This window comes from Polypterus senegalus, chromosome 3, assembly GCF_016835505.1.
Source record: "Polypterus senegalus isolate Bchr_013 chromosome 3, ASM1683550v1, whole genome shotgun sequence".
NCBI classification, from domain to species: Eukaryota; Metazoa; Chordata; class Cladistia; order Polypteriformes; family Polypteridae; genus Polypterus; species Polypterus senegalus.
This window is the reverse complement of record NC_053156.1, coordinates 49,578,019-49,594,371: the sequence shown is the minus strand read 5'-3', so window position 1 is coordinate 49,594,371 and position 16,353 is coordinate 49,578,019. Positions and strand designations below refer to the sequence as shown.

Here is a 16,353-nt window from a genome sequence, read left to right as displayed (position 1 = left end):
ACAAGCAGCAGTTCCCCTTTGAATTCTGTAATATAGGGCTCTTTACTGGGCCCTAAGCAGAGGATTATTATCAGAATGGACAAATAACAAGGTTCATATGATAATAAAAAATGTGTTTGTTTTCTTTCACGCATATTATTTGAAGACTATCACTAAAAGAGAAAAGTGGGAAATACGCATGCTAATAAACAATACTCCATATATGCAATCTTTTTTTATTCATTTTTATTATTGAAGAAAATGACATTGCACACAATCAAGTTGAATTTATATAACTTCACTTCGCAGTCAAACTAGAAGAAAAAGAAGAAGAGAAAAAAAAAACATCAGAAAGTTTAAAAAGAAAGCCAGAACAAAAAAAGACATCACCTAAAAAAAAAAAACAAAATTCAACCCCCCACCTGAGAAAAAGAGAGGACAGCAAACAGCATGGGCAAAAAAAGTTACAAAAAAAACCAAAAGAAGGGCAAAGGACATGCTTGTCTTAAAATGTTATTGATTAGATCCTGACATATTTTAAAAAAAGTTTTGAACAGATCCTCTAAGTGAGAATTGATATTTTCCTATTTCAAATAGTATAGTACAGCAGTTGCTTATAATATGTGGATTGGGATTATTCCAGTTACCACTAGAATTACCGAAACCTATGAAAAAAATTCATAATCCCAGCCCACCTTAAATTCCTTTGCACCTCTCCGTCAACATCTTTTGTGTTGTAAATGTGTCGATCAACACAAGCAGCAAGTAGTCTGCTACCCCATCCTGCCACCAATGCAGAAAGGGCGGAAAGTTCTCTCAGCTCAAATCTGTTTACCTACTTGTGAGTTGCTGGGAGTTGTATAGGGTAAATAATATATTGTCATTTGGAATATATACATTTCATGTGTGTTCCATGTCTACAATAATCTATGTAAACACATCATTAAAACAGAAACATTTTTCATGTTTTAGTAATAGTTGACAAATTGTAGACATGAAGTGTATAATGTGTGAAGCCTGAAGTCCAAATATCAAATAAACACTTTCACAAAGGTACAAGTATAACAAAACAAGTACTGTTTGTATTCCAAATGACGATATATTATGTTATAAATTTAAACATTTTAAGACACCATGTAACTTAACATTTCTTTTGACAAATAAGTTCTTTAGCATTAAGTGATTTTGTTTTAGGGGAATAAAGCAAACATTTTTATAAAAGTGGCCAGTCTTTACTCATAATGTAGTATAACTTTTCAAAGCTAGCAAATCAGAAATAAAATATGATAATTCTATATAGTAGGCCTTTACATAGTAGGCCACCAGAACACCCATCCCTAACAGACTTGGATATGAAATTTAATCCAGAAGATATACTGCCTTTTTTGGGGCATTTATTTTAAGGTTTTATCTTCCAATTAAATCCAACAAGTCCTTTGTCTTAATACTGATACTAATACTGTTGTGCCAGTTAAGTTATTTCATTTGCCATTCATTTTTTTTTATATTATTTACAATATTTCATAGAATTATCTTCACTTCACCACACATGTAATTTGTCAGCATGCCCGTTTCGATCAAACACAGGAAGCTGTGCAGTTTACTTGTGAATTTATGCTGTAGGAAGATAAATAAAGTTAAATAACATTCGATCTGGCTTTTATATTAGTAACATATAGATGTTTTTATATAAAGACCATCATAAAACATAATCATAAACAGGACTTTGCATGATACCTTGGCATGCTCTGTAACCTGTGCTTTTTATTTGAAGGACAGGTGTGGGGCAGACTGGCTGGCAGGATGATGTCAGACCTCTTGCTACATCCAAACAGTGCCATCTTTCACCTTTACGCCTGGTGCAGCAGCGTTATTCTAATGTGTAACTGGACATTTCTCACAGAGAGGGCTTGTGTTCTTTTTCTCTGATGCAGAACCCTCATTCTCATTTGAGTTCACCTCTGCTTTAGCACATCTTTATTTGAAAACGAACAGTGTCAGATCGGGGTAAGTGTGAACGCGACTGAGAGCATAAAACTGAATTAAAAAATAAATGCTAACCTTTACAAGTACCATACATTTACGCCAGCTTTTACAGACTCAAACCAAATGTATGTTTTTATTGTATAATAGTAACAACAAGAACAGCTCACTGCTCAAAACATTTATTTCGTGATACAGCAAGGATTGAACCCGTGACATCTTAATTATGAGTCAGTAGTTCTTACCTCTCTGTATTACCAAAGCAGTCACAACACTGAAGTACACTAATCCGATTTCTTTTTCTTTGCTTATAGTCTTGAATAAAAGTGTAATTGTTTTGTTGTACTTGTACCTTTTGTGAAAGTGCTTATTTGATATTTGGACTTCAGTCTTCACACATTATACATTTCATGTCAAACTTTTGTTGTTAGTTCTAAAACATGAAAAAAAATGTTTCTTTTAGGTTGTCACACACGTGCACTTAGGAGGCAGCCAACAAGCCCAGAGGTGAGTGAAAGTTCATTAGACAAGGGGGTTGTATCGGGTATTAACGCCTGTTGCCTTTTTTCTTCAGAATTCATGAAGAAAAACAATAAACCAACCGACTCACCGAGTAGTAGTCAGATTCCCAAAATAGCTCCTCTTCCGATGCATCATTTCCGCTTCCGACTCTCGCAGACAATGTCACTTCCGGGTGTGCTCTGATGACATAACTTTCGGTTCCATCTGACTATGACTATGAATTTTACTTTGTGTTTTGGCTTTGGTTGATAGTATTTCTGATCTTCACTTTGTTTTTTTGACTTTGCCTCTCCTCCCAGTTTTCTCATTTTTTTAAGGCAGGACACCACCATAACTTTTAACCTATGTTACTGCTTCATTTGGATTCTTGTTTCAGAATTTTTTTAAATTGAAGGATAGTTAGTAGCAGATACATTTTAATCATATCGCTAAAGTAATGAACATTCACCCTTCTCATTTATAACAAATGGTTTGCCTAAATTCTAAATTCTTTGTTGTGCAGTATGGAATAACATTTCAGTCAGATTGATTTGTGCATTCAATGTTGTTGTTCTCTCGCAGCATTGCAATAATTTTACAGTATTCCAGAGGAAAAGTGCAAATGCATAGTTTCGTATGATCACTATGTTGAAAAGCTTCTTACAACCTCAACAGTTTACTTAATTTATTTGCTTCACTTCTGCTTTCAGTGTTTGTACTGGTACAAAAATATAGCTAAACACAAGAAATACATTCTTTTATCTTGAACAATTTTTACTGTCTCAGTGATCAATCCTGTGCATCATTACAGAATCCTACTTACTAAAGGTTGTGTTAATTATGTTTCCAAAACATTTTAGGTTTACAGGGAGCAGTTTATCAACATCACAACAAAAATGAGTTGGTGCTCATTAAAGTAGGGTAGAATTTTAGATTTTTTTAACCTAAGTATAACATTACATTGAGCAGCAGTTATCACGCTGGACACAGAAAGGACAGGAACATGTCAACTTCATTCTGGATCACAGTTTTCCCCGGGTGTATATTTTCTCCTGAGTAGTGGCAGGAAGTCATCTGCCAAACATCGATAATCACCACTGCAATGCCTTCAAACATCTTCCTCAAGACTGTGTCAAGCTGCAGGGTGAGCCAGTCACTCCCATAGACATCTTTATAACCAGTGTTTGCAGTTTTGATGATGACTGTGGTCTCTGGGCTTCGCTGCAGCAATTCTACTATAGAATTTCGGATTCTGGAGACCCGTTGGATGTAAGTGTGCACTGGGAGTGTGGTGAAGTGGGCACACAGATTGAAGACGATTACTACATTAGGACCTCCTCCCAAATTCCTAATCTCATTAGAAATGTAGTGGAGATCGGCAAATATTGTCTTAGAGGTTCGGATAGGTACACCATGAGCTCGCCACCTCATAACAATATTGTTCTCAGAGTCCACTGCCAAAAACGGTCCAGACTTATCAGATGTCTGCATGTCCAGGCGTTTTATAGCTGAAAAAGAGAGATAATAATACATTGATAATTTTGTTAAACTAAGTTTTAGCTACTCTTACAGTTTTTGTTTTTTTACTACTAACTAGTTTTACACATCCAGCTTCTAATTCAATTTTCAAATGTTTTAAAAAAAAACCTTTCAAAGCTTGAGCATAGCATACAGAGGTCCAATAATGCAATTATCTGGATAAAGGATTTGGTGTAAATTACTTATCATTCCTCTATAATCTGTACGTAGAAAAATGTGAAATGTAGCCCCCTGCTTGCAAGACTGACTGAGGCACTACACGTTCATGACAGTCCTGGAGGGATAAAAATCACCATTTTGGAACTTTAGGCACTACTTTAAAAAGCAAGCTGCGATCTGCACTTTTTGGGGTGGGTTAGCCAGAATAATGATGTTGCATTTTACATATTATGGACACCAGGGGGTGCACAGCTCCCCAAACACCTGACACAACAGAGTCTCAGCACAGAATTAAAGCACAGGCTTTAATTAATTGGGGAAGCACTTTTCTCTCACTCCCCACAGCAGCACATTACATATAAGTACCAGTAAGCCCCAAATACACAGTCCCTTTCTTCTCCTTGTCTCTTCTGCCTCCACTCCTCCCTCAAGCTTTGACCTCCACCTCCCGACTCTGGCTCTCTGAATGGAGTGAGGTGGCACCTTTTATAGAGCACCCGGACATGCTCCAGGTGTTCCACAATCTTCTTCAAGCTGCACCTCAGGGTGGGGTGGTAGCCCAGCGATTAGCCATTTTTCAAGCGCACCCTGGCTGCAGCCACAGGCCCCAGCAGGGTTGAGCTTCCATGCTCCAAACCCATGGCACTGTAGCAAGCCAGGGATGGCTGCCCTGTGTTGTCCCGTGCAAGCTCCTTCTCCAGTCCTTCCATTACGGAGGTGTCCCGGCCGGGTAAGAATCCCACCTGTCCATTACACTATGCATTCTTTTTTAAATTTTATCCTAAGTGTATGAATGACCAGACAGTTTACAACTTACAACTTAGCAGAAAGGGGAACTGGGGACAGCAGCAAGAGATTGCATAGGTAAATCACCCAGGATCAAAGCTTTTAGGCAGGGCTATCCATCATGAAAACAACTAGTCAGTCATCTGCTAGCAACATCACAAGGTCCAGAACCATATGTAACTTTTGCAATAGAGAGGACAAACTTCAGACAGAAAAGATGTCACAGAGACAGAAAGTTCCAGTTTATGGTCTGATCTTTATGGCCCTCAGATTTTGGTACATTCTGAAAGAATAACCACAACACCTGGGTCACATGACTAGGAGGAAGACAAGGCTTCAGAAATTACACCAAGTATTCAGTAGGTATGAAAACCAGGTCATTCAGTGGTGAGGAGACCAACAAAGGTTTTCATGAGATTCTTGTTAATTTTCCGAAATGTTAAAGGGATGCCTGATAAACTGCAAACTGAAAAAGGCTGTGTTATGTCAACATATGTGAAATATTAGTCTAATTTCAGCTAACTAAAATATGAATTCTATAACAAGCATTGAGAGCCTAAACAAGACCAGAACTATGAGTTTATGGATTGCATTTAGTGTGTAATTGAATTATTCCTGTTAAATTTTGAAAATTAGTTAGCAAATCTCATGTTTATTAGGGCGCCAGATAAGGTAACCTGCTGAAGCTCTCATCACATCTTTTTACACTTCTGGACAATTTTTTCCTAAAGCTAATACCCTAACAGGGTGATGATGCATAACCCATCTACTCCACAGGGAATTCTGAAGCCAGACCAGATCAGCAAGACAGTCTGTAAAAGAGCTTTGTGTGTGTCTCAGAGTGTCTAGCCTCTCTAAATGAAAACTACAAGGTTTACAAGCAGGGGAAACTGCATGTAAAGCATTTGTCTGCCTAAAGAAAAAAAATATATAAAAAAAAGTTTTATGTAAAATGATTTATTTTATTTTAGTTATAAATGCATTAAAAACCACAAAATATTTTTTCCTTAAACACAATTTCCTGGTTGTATATGACTAAATAAAATTGTGGGGCGCACATAAATTAATTGATTCAAACAATTTTTGAAACTTCTTTAGCATGGTGGGGGATTACAATGTTGTTGTTTTTTTATATTTTATGATGAAAGTAGCTATTCTATTAATTGATTGAATTAATTAATTTATGTGCGATATTTACAATAATTTTTTTCTTTTTAGTTTTTGAGTATTTTGCAAATGATTTTTCTTTAATCATTTTTCATGAATGGGAAGCTTCTTTAAAAGTACTGCATAAAATATCTTCTTTGCAGAATTATTTGAATACTAAAAAAAATTGCTTTTTGGTCTCTATTTTTCTGTTCAGGCTCTTATGGGATTAACTCTCTGTCACTGAGAAAAATAAATATCGACGACAGAACGGCAAGCTTACACAATACTTCCTCACCATCATCATCAAGGCTACTCCAGAACAGTAAATAAGTAAAGTTTGAATGCAATTTTACCCACTCTACTTACTGGAAGAAGCAAGTGGGGTAATCTGATGCATCTCTCACTTGTATGCTCCTATATCTCACTATATTCTCTCTCCGTCATTGTTGTGTGCGTGTTAGATGGAATCGCATAACCATTAATTACGGCAAAATCAGTTATGTAATTGCATCGGTTTTGTTGGATTATTGTATTGTGATCGATACTGAACACATATGCAAAATTTGAAGAAATTTGCTTCGCCAAAAGTGGGTTTAAAATCAGTTGCAAGATCTGACCCAAAAAAACAAACAAAGGAGTCAAGTTAAATAAAATTGTTTAAAAAGCAGTTAATCACTAAACTTCAGCAAATGCATTTTATGTTAAAAAGAGAGGACCATGATAGAAACCCATATTACAGCATGATGCTTGAGAGTTTTCTAAATAAGAAACAAAAGGTAGGCTCCCCTTCCATGTATGTCATGGGTTCGGGCCGTGAAGGAACTGGAACAAAGCTTGTATCCATTTTTTGCAATGTTATAAGATCAGACAAAGACTAAATTCTGTGTCATTACTGCTTTGTACTTATGATTCCAATGCTAATAGACCTGGAGACATTATAGTTAAACCAGTGAATGTATTACTGTATGTTTTTATGGTTGTTGGTGTTACTTAAGCTTAAATTAATTAGATATGTGTCAACTTTAGCTTTCAAAAGTTTCTTTCTCCAAATTTAATAGGAAATCTAAACCCATGAGACTATTAGCTCCTCCCGTCAACAGAATCTGGCTCCATCATTGCTTTAAACTGAGAAACGTATAAACTGGATAAAGATTTTGTTATTTAACTTGTAATAGACAGGAACCTGCAAAAGCATTTAAAAGCTGGCCCACAATGAACAATATTTACTGATATCTTTCTTTGATGAAGAGCTAGAAAAGGCGAAATATAATTCATAAGACAGTGCCCTCTTTGGACAAGAAAGAGAGAGAGGAAGAAATCCATACAGCTTTAATGAATATGTAAGGGCTAAGCTTAGAAAGCTAATGTTAAATGCTAAATTTAAATAGTGTTTACCTAACTTCTATAGACAGTTAGATAATTTGTAAATAGGAGAGTGGCATGCAGTTTTCTGACCATGTTTAATGTCCTTCATTTAATGTGACCGTATGACTAAACTTTTAAACAGATCTTTCTTTAAACAAGAACTTTTCTTTTCTTTAATTTAATTGTTTTCTATTTTTGTTTGAATTGTTTTAATTTGAAATTTTACTAAAACTTTTAAAATGAAGATATTTGGTATGTGGAATTATTTGAGCATGTGCCACACTATTGCCAGAACTGTCCTGTGAATCGAATTAAAAGCTGCAGAGACAAACGCAGCTAAAGTATGTTTGTGTTGTTTGTTTATGGGTCTACACCTGTATATGCATGTTGTCACACATGGGGGCTTGGTAAATGTTTTGTGGAAGTCTCTGTGAACACACTGGGGATCAGGGAGAGAAAATAGACACAGTCACTAATGCAAGATCCTCTTACTTTCCCAGTATGAAGGACCAAACTACTAGTGGCCAGTGATGGCATCACTAATGATTGACCACTATCCTTGTCTATGAAACCATAGGCTTGTGGAATAAAATGCAAAGTACTGTGTTAGAGAATAAGTCTTCAGGGACCTTCAAATCCCGATGTGATATTATTTTGGCCTGTCTAGGTGAGTAGGATGGAAAAGCTTGTTAGACTGAAATTAAGTAAAAAAGAGGCAAAATATATGCCTCAATCACAATTACAAACAAAACAAGAATACCAAATATTTACAGATATGGTGGATTGAAGATTAAGCAAAAATTGTAGGGTAGTTACAGAGTTAGTTGTCCATAAAGTAAAGCAAATCAAGTTTTCAATAACTGCCTGGCACCAAAGCACAACAATACTTTTCTTATGCCCCTGATTGTCTCCGGTCACTTAGACTGTTATTAGAGACTAAGGAAAGATTTTAAATTTTCAGTAACCATCCAGTAAATTCCTCTATAATACAAATCTATGGAAAACAGCACGATATTATTAAAGACACCATGATTTCTTAAAATGGTTAGAAACTGTTCTTCCACAACAATAATAAGAACAAAAGGACCTGCTTCATTTGTATTGATGATTGCATTGGTCTTGCAGGTCAGAGTAGATGCTACTGTATCGTTGCAGTCTTTCTAGACAGGAGTGTGCATTTTGCTATGTTGTACCCGCCATCTTACTTAAGGTTGAACTACCATGTTGAATATCATCTGAACTATTGTCCAAAAATGAAAGATCACTAGAAAAAAAAAGAATTTCTCAAGCTCTTTATTTATTTTTAGCCAGGTTAACAAGTAACCTTAAAGAGAAGGTTATATGATGGTGTTGCAATGATTGTCTTCTAGTCTCAAAGTAATGGATATATGTTTCATCCCCAATGACAAACCATGACAAAAAGCTTTCTCCCTTAGTTTCATAATGTCACACCAAACCTGAATACACCTCTTCATACATTTTTGCAATGAATACTCATGTTTCTTGGAACTCAATGTGAATACACTTTTAAATATCTTAAGGTTTCAATAATGCTGACCACACTTCCATCAAATACTAAGAACTTCTTTGAAGTTTTTCAGGTGATAACCCATTGGTCCTCTTGTATGAGTTTATTAGCACTTTTAAGCAATGCTAGTGTGACTTCTGTTGCTGGCCACCAAAAGCAAGGTCTGCTAATAAGCTCCAATTTGAGAAGTCAAAAGACTAACAGTGCTTTTATCAACAGCATGGCCACCATGTACTTTTTAACTGCCTATGAGTGTTCATCACTGATTCCTTTCCATCACAAGAAATTAAATAATAGCCAATTAATTAAAACGCATAAAACTGCTTGACACTATTATGAGGATCAATGGCAAATGCTACAGGAAACATGCATTGCTGCAGGGGCAATCTAGACATTTCAGATTAATCAGAACAAGTTGCAGGTACTTTCTAGTAATTCTGAATGAAAATGAAAAATGATGCAAAATTATTTGGATAGCCCTTATATTATTGTACAGTCATCTGTTAGTGGCGAAAAAGAAAACAAAGCAAGAGACTTAGAGTCCACCACCCAGAGGCTTTTATACTTCTAATGAATACCCCAAATCTAAAGAAGGCAGCTACAAAAGGTCCAAAGTCTCTGCTCTATTTGCCATTTTTAAAGCAACTCGGGACATCAATTCAATGAAAAGCAAAATGTAATTTAAAAATCGTTGTCAGTCAAGCAGATAAAAAGTAAGTATTCAGAATATAAGGAACTGGTCTAGCTGACAAGTTGGATCCTCACTCAATAAGTGAATATGGTCATTGATAATAATCACATGCTTTTACTGAATGGTAAATGTGTTATGTAAGATGCAGATAAATGGCTTTAAAAGCTTCTGATGATTAGAAGAACTGAGAAAATATTGAGACAGGCAATATACAAATTTGCACTGTCTTTGTTCCAGATGGCCAAGATTAAATTCATCCACCTTTGGAGTTATACCTGGAATTGATGGGCTGCCATTGGCAAAGAAAATGTGTCTATGAATTCAAGGAACATCACAGTTGTTATCTGTGGGGAAGCTGTAAATAGGAAGCAGGGGGCACACATGATCTCCATGTCACTTTGTCCATGATGAGGATAAGAGTTCCTTATTGGAACACTTTGGATGATTGGCATCTGAACCTTCAGGTAATTCCTGACTATTGCTGTTCTCCCTTGCTTTCTCTTGCACTGTACTCCCATTTCATTCACTCTTTTGTCAACATATTCTCTCATAGTCTCTCCTCTTAACATGTCCATACCACTTCAACCTACGTTCCCATACTTTTCTTAGATATCTCTCCTACTTTAATTGAACCACAATGCTTACTCCTATCTATCTATCTATCTATCTATCTATCTATCTATCTATCTATCTATCTATCTATCTATCTATCTATCTATCTATCTATCTATCTATCTATCTATCTATCTATCTATCTATCTATCTATCTATCTATCTAGCTAATCAAACTGATATCTGCTTTGTGTTAATCTGTTATTATTAGAAGAGTATTGTTCATGTATAATATCTGCTCCAAGATCAGATTTAAGAGAAGCTTCAACACATAAGCATTGGAGTTCTTGTTCCATGCTCTCAAAACACTTAAGACAACAGAAATTGTCATGAGAGAGCTGTGTAGTTAGCCATGCACTTTTTTTATTCATTATAATTTTAATTTCCTAAGTAACAACAGCTGTGAGGGAGAATGATATGAAATAGAGAGAGGAGACTGAGCAGCTGAAAAATCAACCAGCCATAGATGCCAACACCTCACATGAATTTACTCATTTTATTATAACAATGAATTGGTTTATTTTTATAGACAAAGATTTTATATCATTACCATTGGCTTACATGAGAGAGTGTAGCTTTGGGCATTTGTTAGACTGGCACCTTGTCCAGGGTTGGCTCCTAGTTTTAGCCTAATTGTTGCCAGGATAGGTTCCAGCTTTCAATAAATTTAAAAATGAATCAGCCAATTTAGAAAATATATGTATGAATGGATAGTCTTAAAATGTCTTGAAATCATGTGTCTATATAAAATCTTTTAAAGGTCTTGGGCTGTATCTGATGTCTGAATAGCTAATATTCACATTCTAAAGATTTACAGGTTGAGTAACATCACTAGGGGGCAGTAAAAACTTTAAAATTGCAACAGCATAATTTTTTGAGTACAGTATTTTAATTTTTTTCTTTTAAATTTTAAAATAAATGTTTATAATAGACAATAAATTAATTGAATTTTGTAATACATTAAATTGTGTCTGATCATTATTCGTTTGAGATTCAGTGATTAGCTTTACTCCATTGCAGCTCCATAGTCCTGGGATTGCCTGTGGAATTTTGACATTTTGCTTATTCATTTTTTTCCTTTGGGAATTCCAAATTTCCTCCTGCAGATAAAAGTTGTGTTAGTTATGTTAACTGGATACTTAAAATTGACCTGGTGTGTGCGCGTGTGTTCACGTGTATGTGTGTGTGTGTGTGTTCCTGCCTTGTATTCAAGTCCAGCTAGGACACTAGCAGATTCATAAAAAGATAGCTGAATCACTACTGTGACATTGTAATTTTAAGTGAGGTAGACATTCTGGTGTCATGGCTTAGGTATTGAATCACACAGTTGCTAACATGCAGTAATCATTTAAGATATCATACACTCTTAAAAATACTGCTTTTTTAATGGCATTTTGTGGTTCATTGCTGGGTTATATTGTTCCTTGTAGAACCATTGCTTGACAACGTAACATTTCATTCTGGGAATTGCTCTCTGCATATGAAGTTGGTTCTTTGTGCTTTGAATAATTTCCTAATATGTGAAAAAAAGCTGAAATCTTTAATGTATTGTAGGTTGCCTAGCAGAACACTACCAGATTAAGAAAACCTAAACTTAGCCTGTTTTACTGTACATATGAGGAAATAGTCCTTTTAAAATCACAACTTACTGGTATTTCACAAATCTTTTACCATCTGTTCATAGGTTATTTACTGGATCGTGTTACAAATCTAAATAAATAAAGTTTCTTTCTGGAACCTACACATGAAGTGGTTCCCCTGTGGCATTGCTCTGAAGAACCACTTTAACACCTTTATCTTGAAAGGAGTGAGGAAAGTGTTGGTTAAGTATAAAATGATAATAATAATAAGCAGACCATTCTTATTCTTATACTAGTTTGAATTAAGCAGCACCAGCCCCTAGCAAACATGAGCTCTTTTCAAGGATCTCGTTGGTCACTTTGCATCACTTTAACCAGTGATTCCCAAACTCGGACCTGGCTGCATGTTTTTGTTCCAACAAGATTCACAATCATTCATAATAATCAATATCAACTGATCTTATTTAATTAGCTGGTCTTTTTTTCCTCTTCTCTTCTTCTGCATTCAGAAAAGCACAGAAGTATGATTTTTTTTTTACATTTATAAGACATTTAAGAATATTTCTTTGTTTTTTTCCCATTATTTTCCCCCTTTCCTGTGTAGTTTTCTCCCTTCATTTAACCCTAATAGTGACAATTAACAACAAGCAAAGCAGACACTCAGGATGATGAAAGCTGCAACTACTTAAAAGTCAGATTTAATAATTACCAAATGAATGAAATAAATTTCCAGAACACCAAGAAAAGCAGAATGAAAATCAGGATGAAAATACTGTTAACAACTTAAAAAAACTGCATATTCTCCATATAAGTGCTTGGTGCATTTATAATAAAAAATTACCAAACTTAGTTTTGTAATTTCTGCATTGACCCCAAAACACAGAAACTGGGAAATAACGACTCCGTTAATTTGACTAGGAGTCCAATGATAAATAGAAGTTGGTTGGAACAAAAACCTGCAGCCATAGGGGGTCCCCAGGACAGAGTTTGGAAACCACTGTTTTAAACCTCTACAATCTGCTACAAACTTCAGTCCTCATGTGAATGCAGTAAAGAAATGAAGAAGCAGGAAGAAAAACATCATCATCTCAATACCTTTTTCCTATTTTAACATAACAATTGGAGTTCAGCCACCTTCTTTCTGAGTATAGTATTTTTTCATTCTCTAGTCTCAGTTTCAAAAGGATATTTCAAGTATTAATATCTCTTACAAGGCACAAACTGCACCAAGTACTCAAACCACTGGCGCAGTGTGGAATCTCCCATCATGTAGATGTTCTTCTTCCTCAAACAACTGGTTACTTGGCTGACCTGGCTGAAAGTCTTAGTGGAGCATACAAATGACGTCCAGTGGTCCTGCAGGTAGAATCCAGCCGGCACAGGAACTTTCATCCCTGGTGTGCATTTCTTGAGGTCTAGTGCTAAAAAAACAAAAACAGAAGTAAAAGTCCACTTAAAAGTGCACTGTTAAGCATCATACAGAAATTAAATAAAGTTGTTATTGGACCATATTTCAATCTTTTATCACAGCCTTTGAAAATTCCTGGCATAGTCTTTGAAGAGGACCGGGAACTGGGGTGCAAGAAAATACAGACAAAGTGATTAAGAGGTTATTGGCTTAAAAAGTCAAACAGTGAATACTACTGTGAAGTGAGACTTGGTCTCAACAATTGATAGATAGATAGATAGATAGATAGATAGATAGATAGATAGATAGATAGATAGATAGATACTTTATTAATCCCAAGGGGAAATTCACAAATTGAATTGATGCAAGACGTTTTGTACAGTATGGGACAATATTTGGGTCAAAATTAGGAATTTAGTATTGAGCCATCATCATCAGATACTATATCCTATAATGCCCTAGGAAGCCTGGGAAGAACTTAATCCGAGGGAATAAGTAATACGTTGTTCCAGAATGACACAGGGCAGTAATCCCAGGAGCTGTTTTGCTGGCTGACATTTCATTAAATAAGCAATTGCCATTGGAGTAATAGTTTGCAACCCAGAATGAATACTCCAAAGTTTGAAAATACACAAAAGAAATTGGGCAACTGGAAGCCTCATGACGGAATTTTTTCTTGTGGTACTTTGACAGAAAAGTGTAGAAGGCTCTCTACTTGTTAAAGAGGGAAGGGATGTAAATTTTGTACAGCAAGCCTCACTGCATTTACACGTTCCTTGATTATGTATACTGTGTTTACTCCTTGAATTTCGCTCCAGAAATCACTTTCGCTTCCCTCGCCAACCCCCAGGTGGGCGTTACATGCTAGCCACTTTGCAGCTCTGATTGTTATTTTCATGGGAATTGTTACATATGCATAAAATAACTAACTATTTTAAATTACAGTGAGTATTTAACCAGTACAATAGTAAAAAATAGTAAAATGTAATAAATTGAAAGAAAATTATGTTTTATGTTGTGTTAGAGGTATTTGTTGCGTTATATGTTTTCATTCTGTTTGGCTTTGAAATTAACACGCAAATACTTTTTAAACTTACACTTTTACTGTAAAATTTCAGTAAAAACAATATTTGTAATTATACTTTTCATCAATATTGCATTGAATTTTGATTCCGTGTTTGAACTTACAGTACATCATGACAATGAGTGAATATTGTTTCTTTCTGTCTAATAAATAAACTGAATTTTTCAAATGTTTGTCCAATTTGTTCGACCAATGTTGAATACAACTAATCTTGTCCTATTGGATAGCTCATTACTCATACATAAATTCATCGATACATCCTTCTTTCAACAGTAATTCACTCAGTTGGAAGACCGTTAAAAGTTAACAGTTGTAGATATTATAAGGGATGTTGTAAGTTGATGTTGTCATCTTCCACACCATCACCACCAACTGTTTCAGCATAGTCTACTGATACGCAACCCTAAACCTAATCCTAACCAATCTGCCATGTAGCTGATCGACAATTTTCACATTAATTCGTTTAACTTCATCATTTCTCAATGCTAGGATTGCCCGTTAACTCATTTCTTCTGTTGATAACCCTTCGGGATGAAATTCTTCAATAAGATTTGTACATGATAAGTCTTCTTTTATTGGGAACTTAAAGTGAGGAAAACGTAAAAAATTATGAGATGAGCGTGCAGGAACTGTGTCTGACAAAAGCTTTCACAAGAATGGGAGGTGAGAGAACCGTGAGCGTGGGCCATTAACCGGAAATGGTTGAGAGGAGGGTGGGACTTGAACAAATCTCTTGGCAATAGTCATGTCTCATCTCAAGATTTTCTTTTATAATAGAGAGATATACCCTTTTTTGTACTATTTCTTGGTTACATGGTGTTATCTTGGTTTGATGTCAACTCAAGTAATAAAACCATGTAACTGTTCTTGTTCATACACATAAAGGATACTCCACATACAAATTGTATTTTTAATTAACATGTTATTAATCCAATGTGTTTTATAGTGATATCCTAAAACATGTAATCTTATTTGTTCATGCAGAATGGAGATAAAAAAGTTTCTGAAAGAACACAAGTCTATGTAGAAGTCTAATTTTAAATAGATTTTACCTCAAACTGTCACCTTCATCCAATAACCAGTCTTACACACCACCATCTCCACTACATCAACATCTCCTACCATGTTAACTGGAATGACCAATGATGAGTCCACCTCTGATCATCGGTGTGGACTATCCATAACTGAAGACCAAGTAGGGAGACAACTAAGGAAGCTACAGAAGGAGTTAGTCATCAAGTTTCTTAAGACCTCTGCTGACCAACTTTGTGGTGTCCTCTGTCACCTTTTCAGTCTGCCGCTAAGACTTCAGAAAGTGCTGCTGCTGTGGAAAACATCCTGCATTATTCCTGATTCAGAGAGGGAAGGTGCCTCTTCACCTAATGACTACAGACCAGTGAGACTTAATGTTTTACATAATGAAGACCTTTGAGAGACTGGTCCTGGACTATATGAGTCCTCTTGAGATATGCAGGTGGATAAGCCTAAGGTGTCCTAGATGATGGACTGTTTGTCAGGCAGACCACAGTTTGTGAGACTCAAGGACTGTGTTTGATAATTATATGAGCAACACTGAAGCAGCACAAGGAATAATCCAGTGTACTTGTCTCCTTACCCTGTACACCTCAGACTATAAATATAGCACCAGGTCATGTCACTTGTAGAAATTCTTAAATGATTATACACTTATGGAATGTGCTGAAAGGGGGATGAGACATAGTAGGTGGAAAAGTTTGTTTCTTGGTGCAAAGAGAACTGTCTGCATCTTAACATCAGCAAATCCAAGGAATTGGTTATTGACTTTCACTGCACTAAAGAGCCTCTATATCCGGTCACTATTCAAGGAGTGGATGTTGATGTGGTGCACTCCTACAAGTTCTTGGGATTCCACATTAATGACAGGAACACAGAGGAACTATATAAGAGGGCACAGGAGACACTTTTTTAGGAGACTGTATTTCATTAATGTGGGAACTGACAGCCATCTAT

At 35.8% G+C, this 16,353-nt stretch overlaps 1 protein-coding gene across 9 annotated transcripts in view; it reads right to left on the bottom strand.

Annotated features, from left to right (window-relative positions):
* Window positions 1–223: 223 nt before the first annotated feature.
* The window catches only part of LOC120525126 (NXPE family member 3-like), a 172,213-nt gene continuing 156,083 nt past the window's right edge, over window positions 224–16,353 (bottom strand). For 8 of the 9 annotated variants that reach the window (XM_039747171.1, XM_039747168.1, XM_039747167.1 and 5 more), the window contains 2 exons: window positions 13,084–13,293; window positions 2,422–3,971 (listed from right to left, as the gene is read on the bottom strand). In XM_039747171.1, coding sequence (XP_039603105.1) covers window positions 3,439–3,971; window positions 13,084–13,293 — 743 coding nt within the window. In that variant the 3' untranslated portion in view covers window positions 2,422–3,438. Of the gene's footprint in view, window positions 294–2,421; window positions 3,972–13,083; window positions 13,294–16,353 lie in introns of those variants that run through there. The other variant, XR_005632893.1, reaches the window with a different exon arrangement.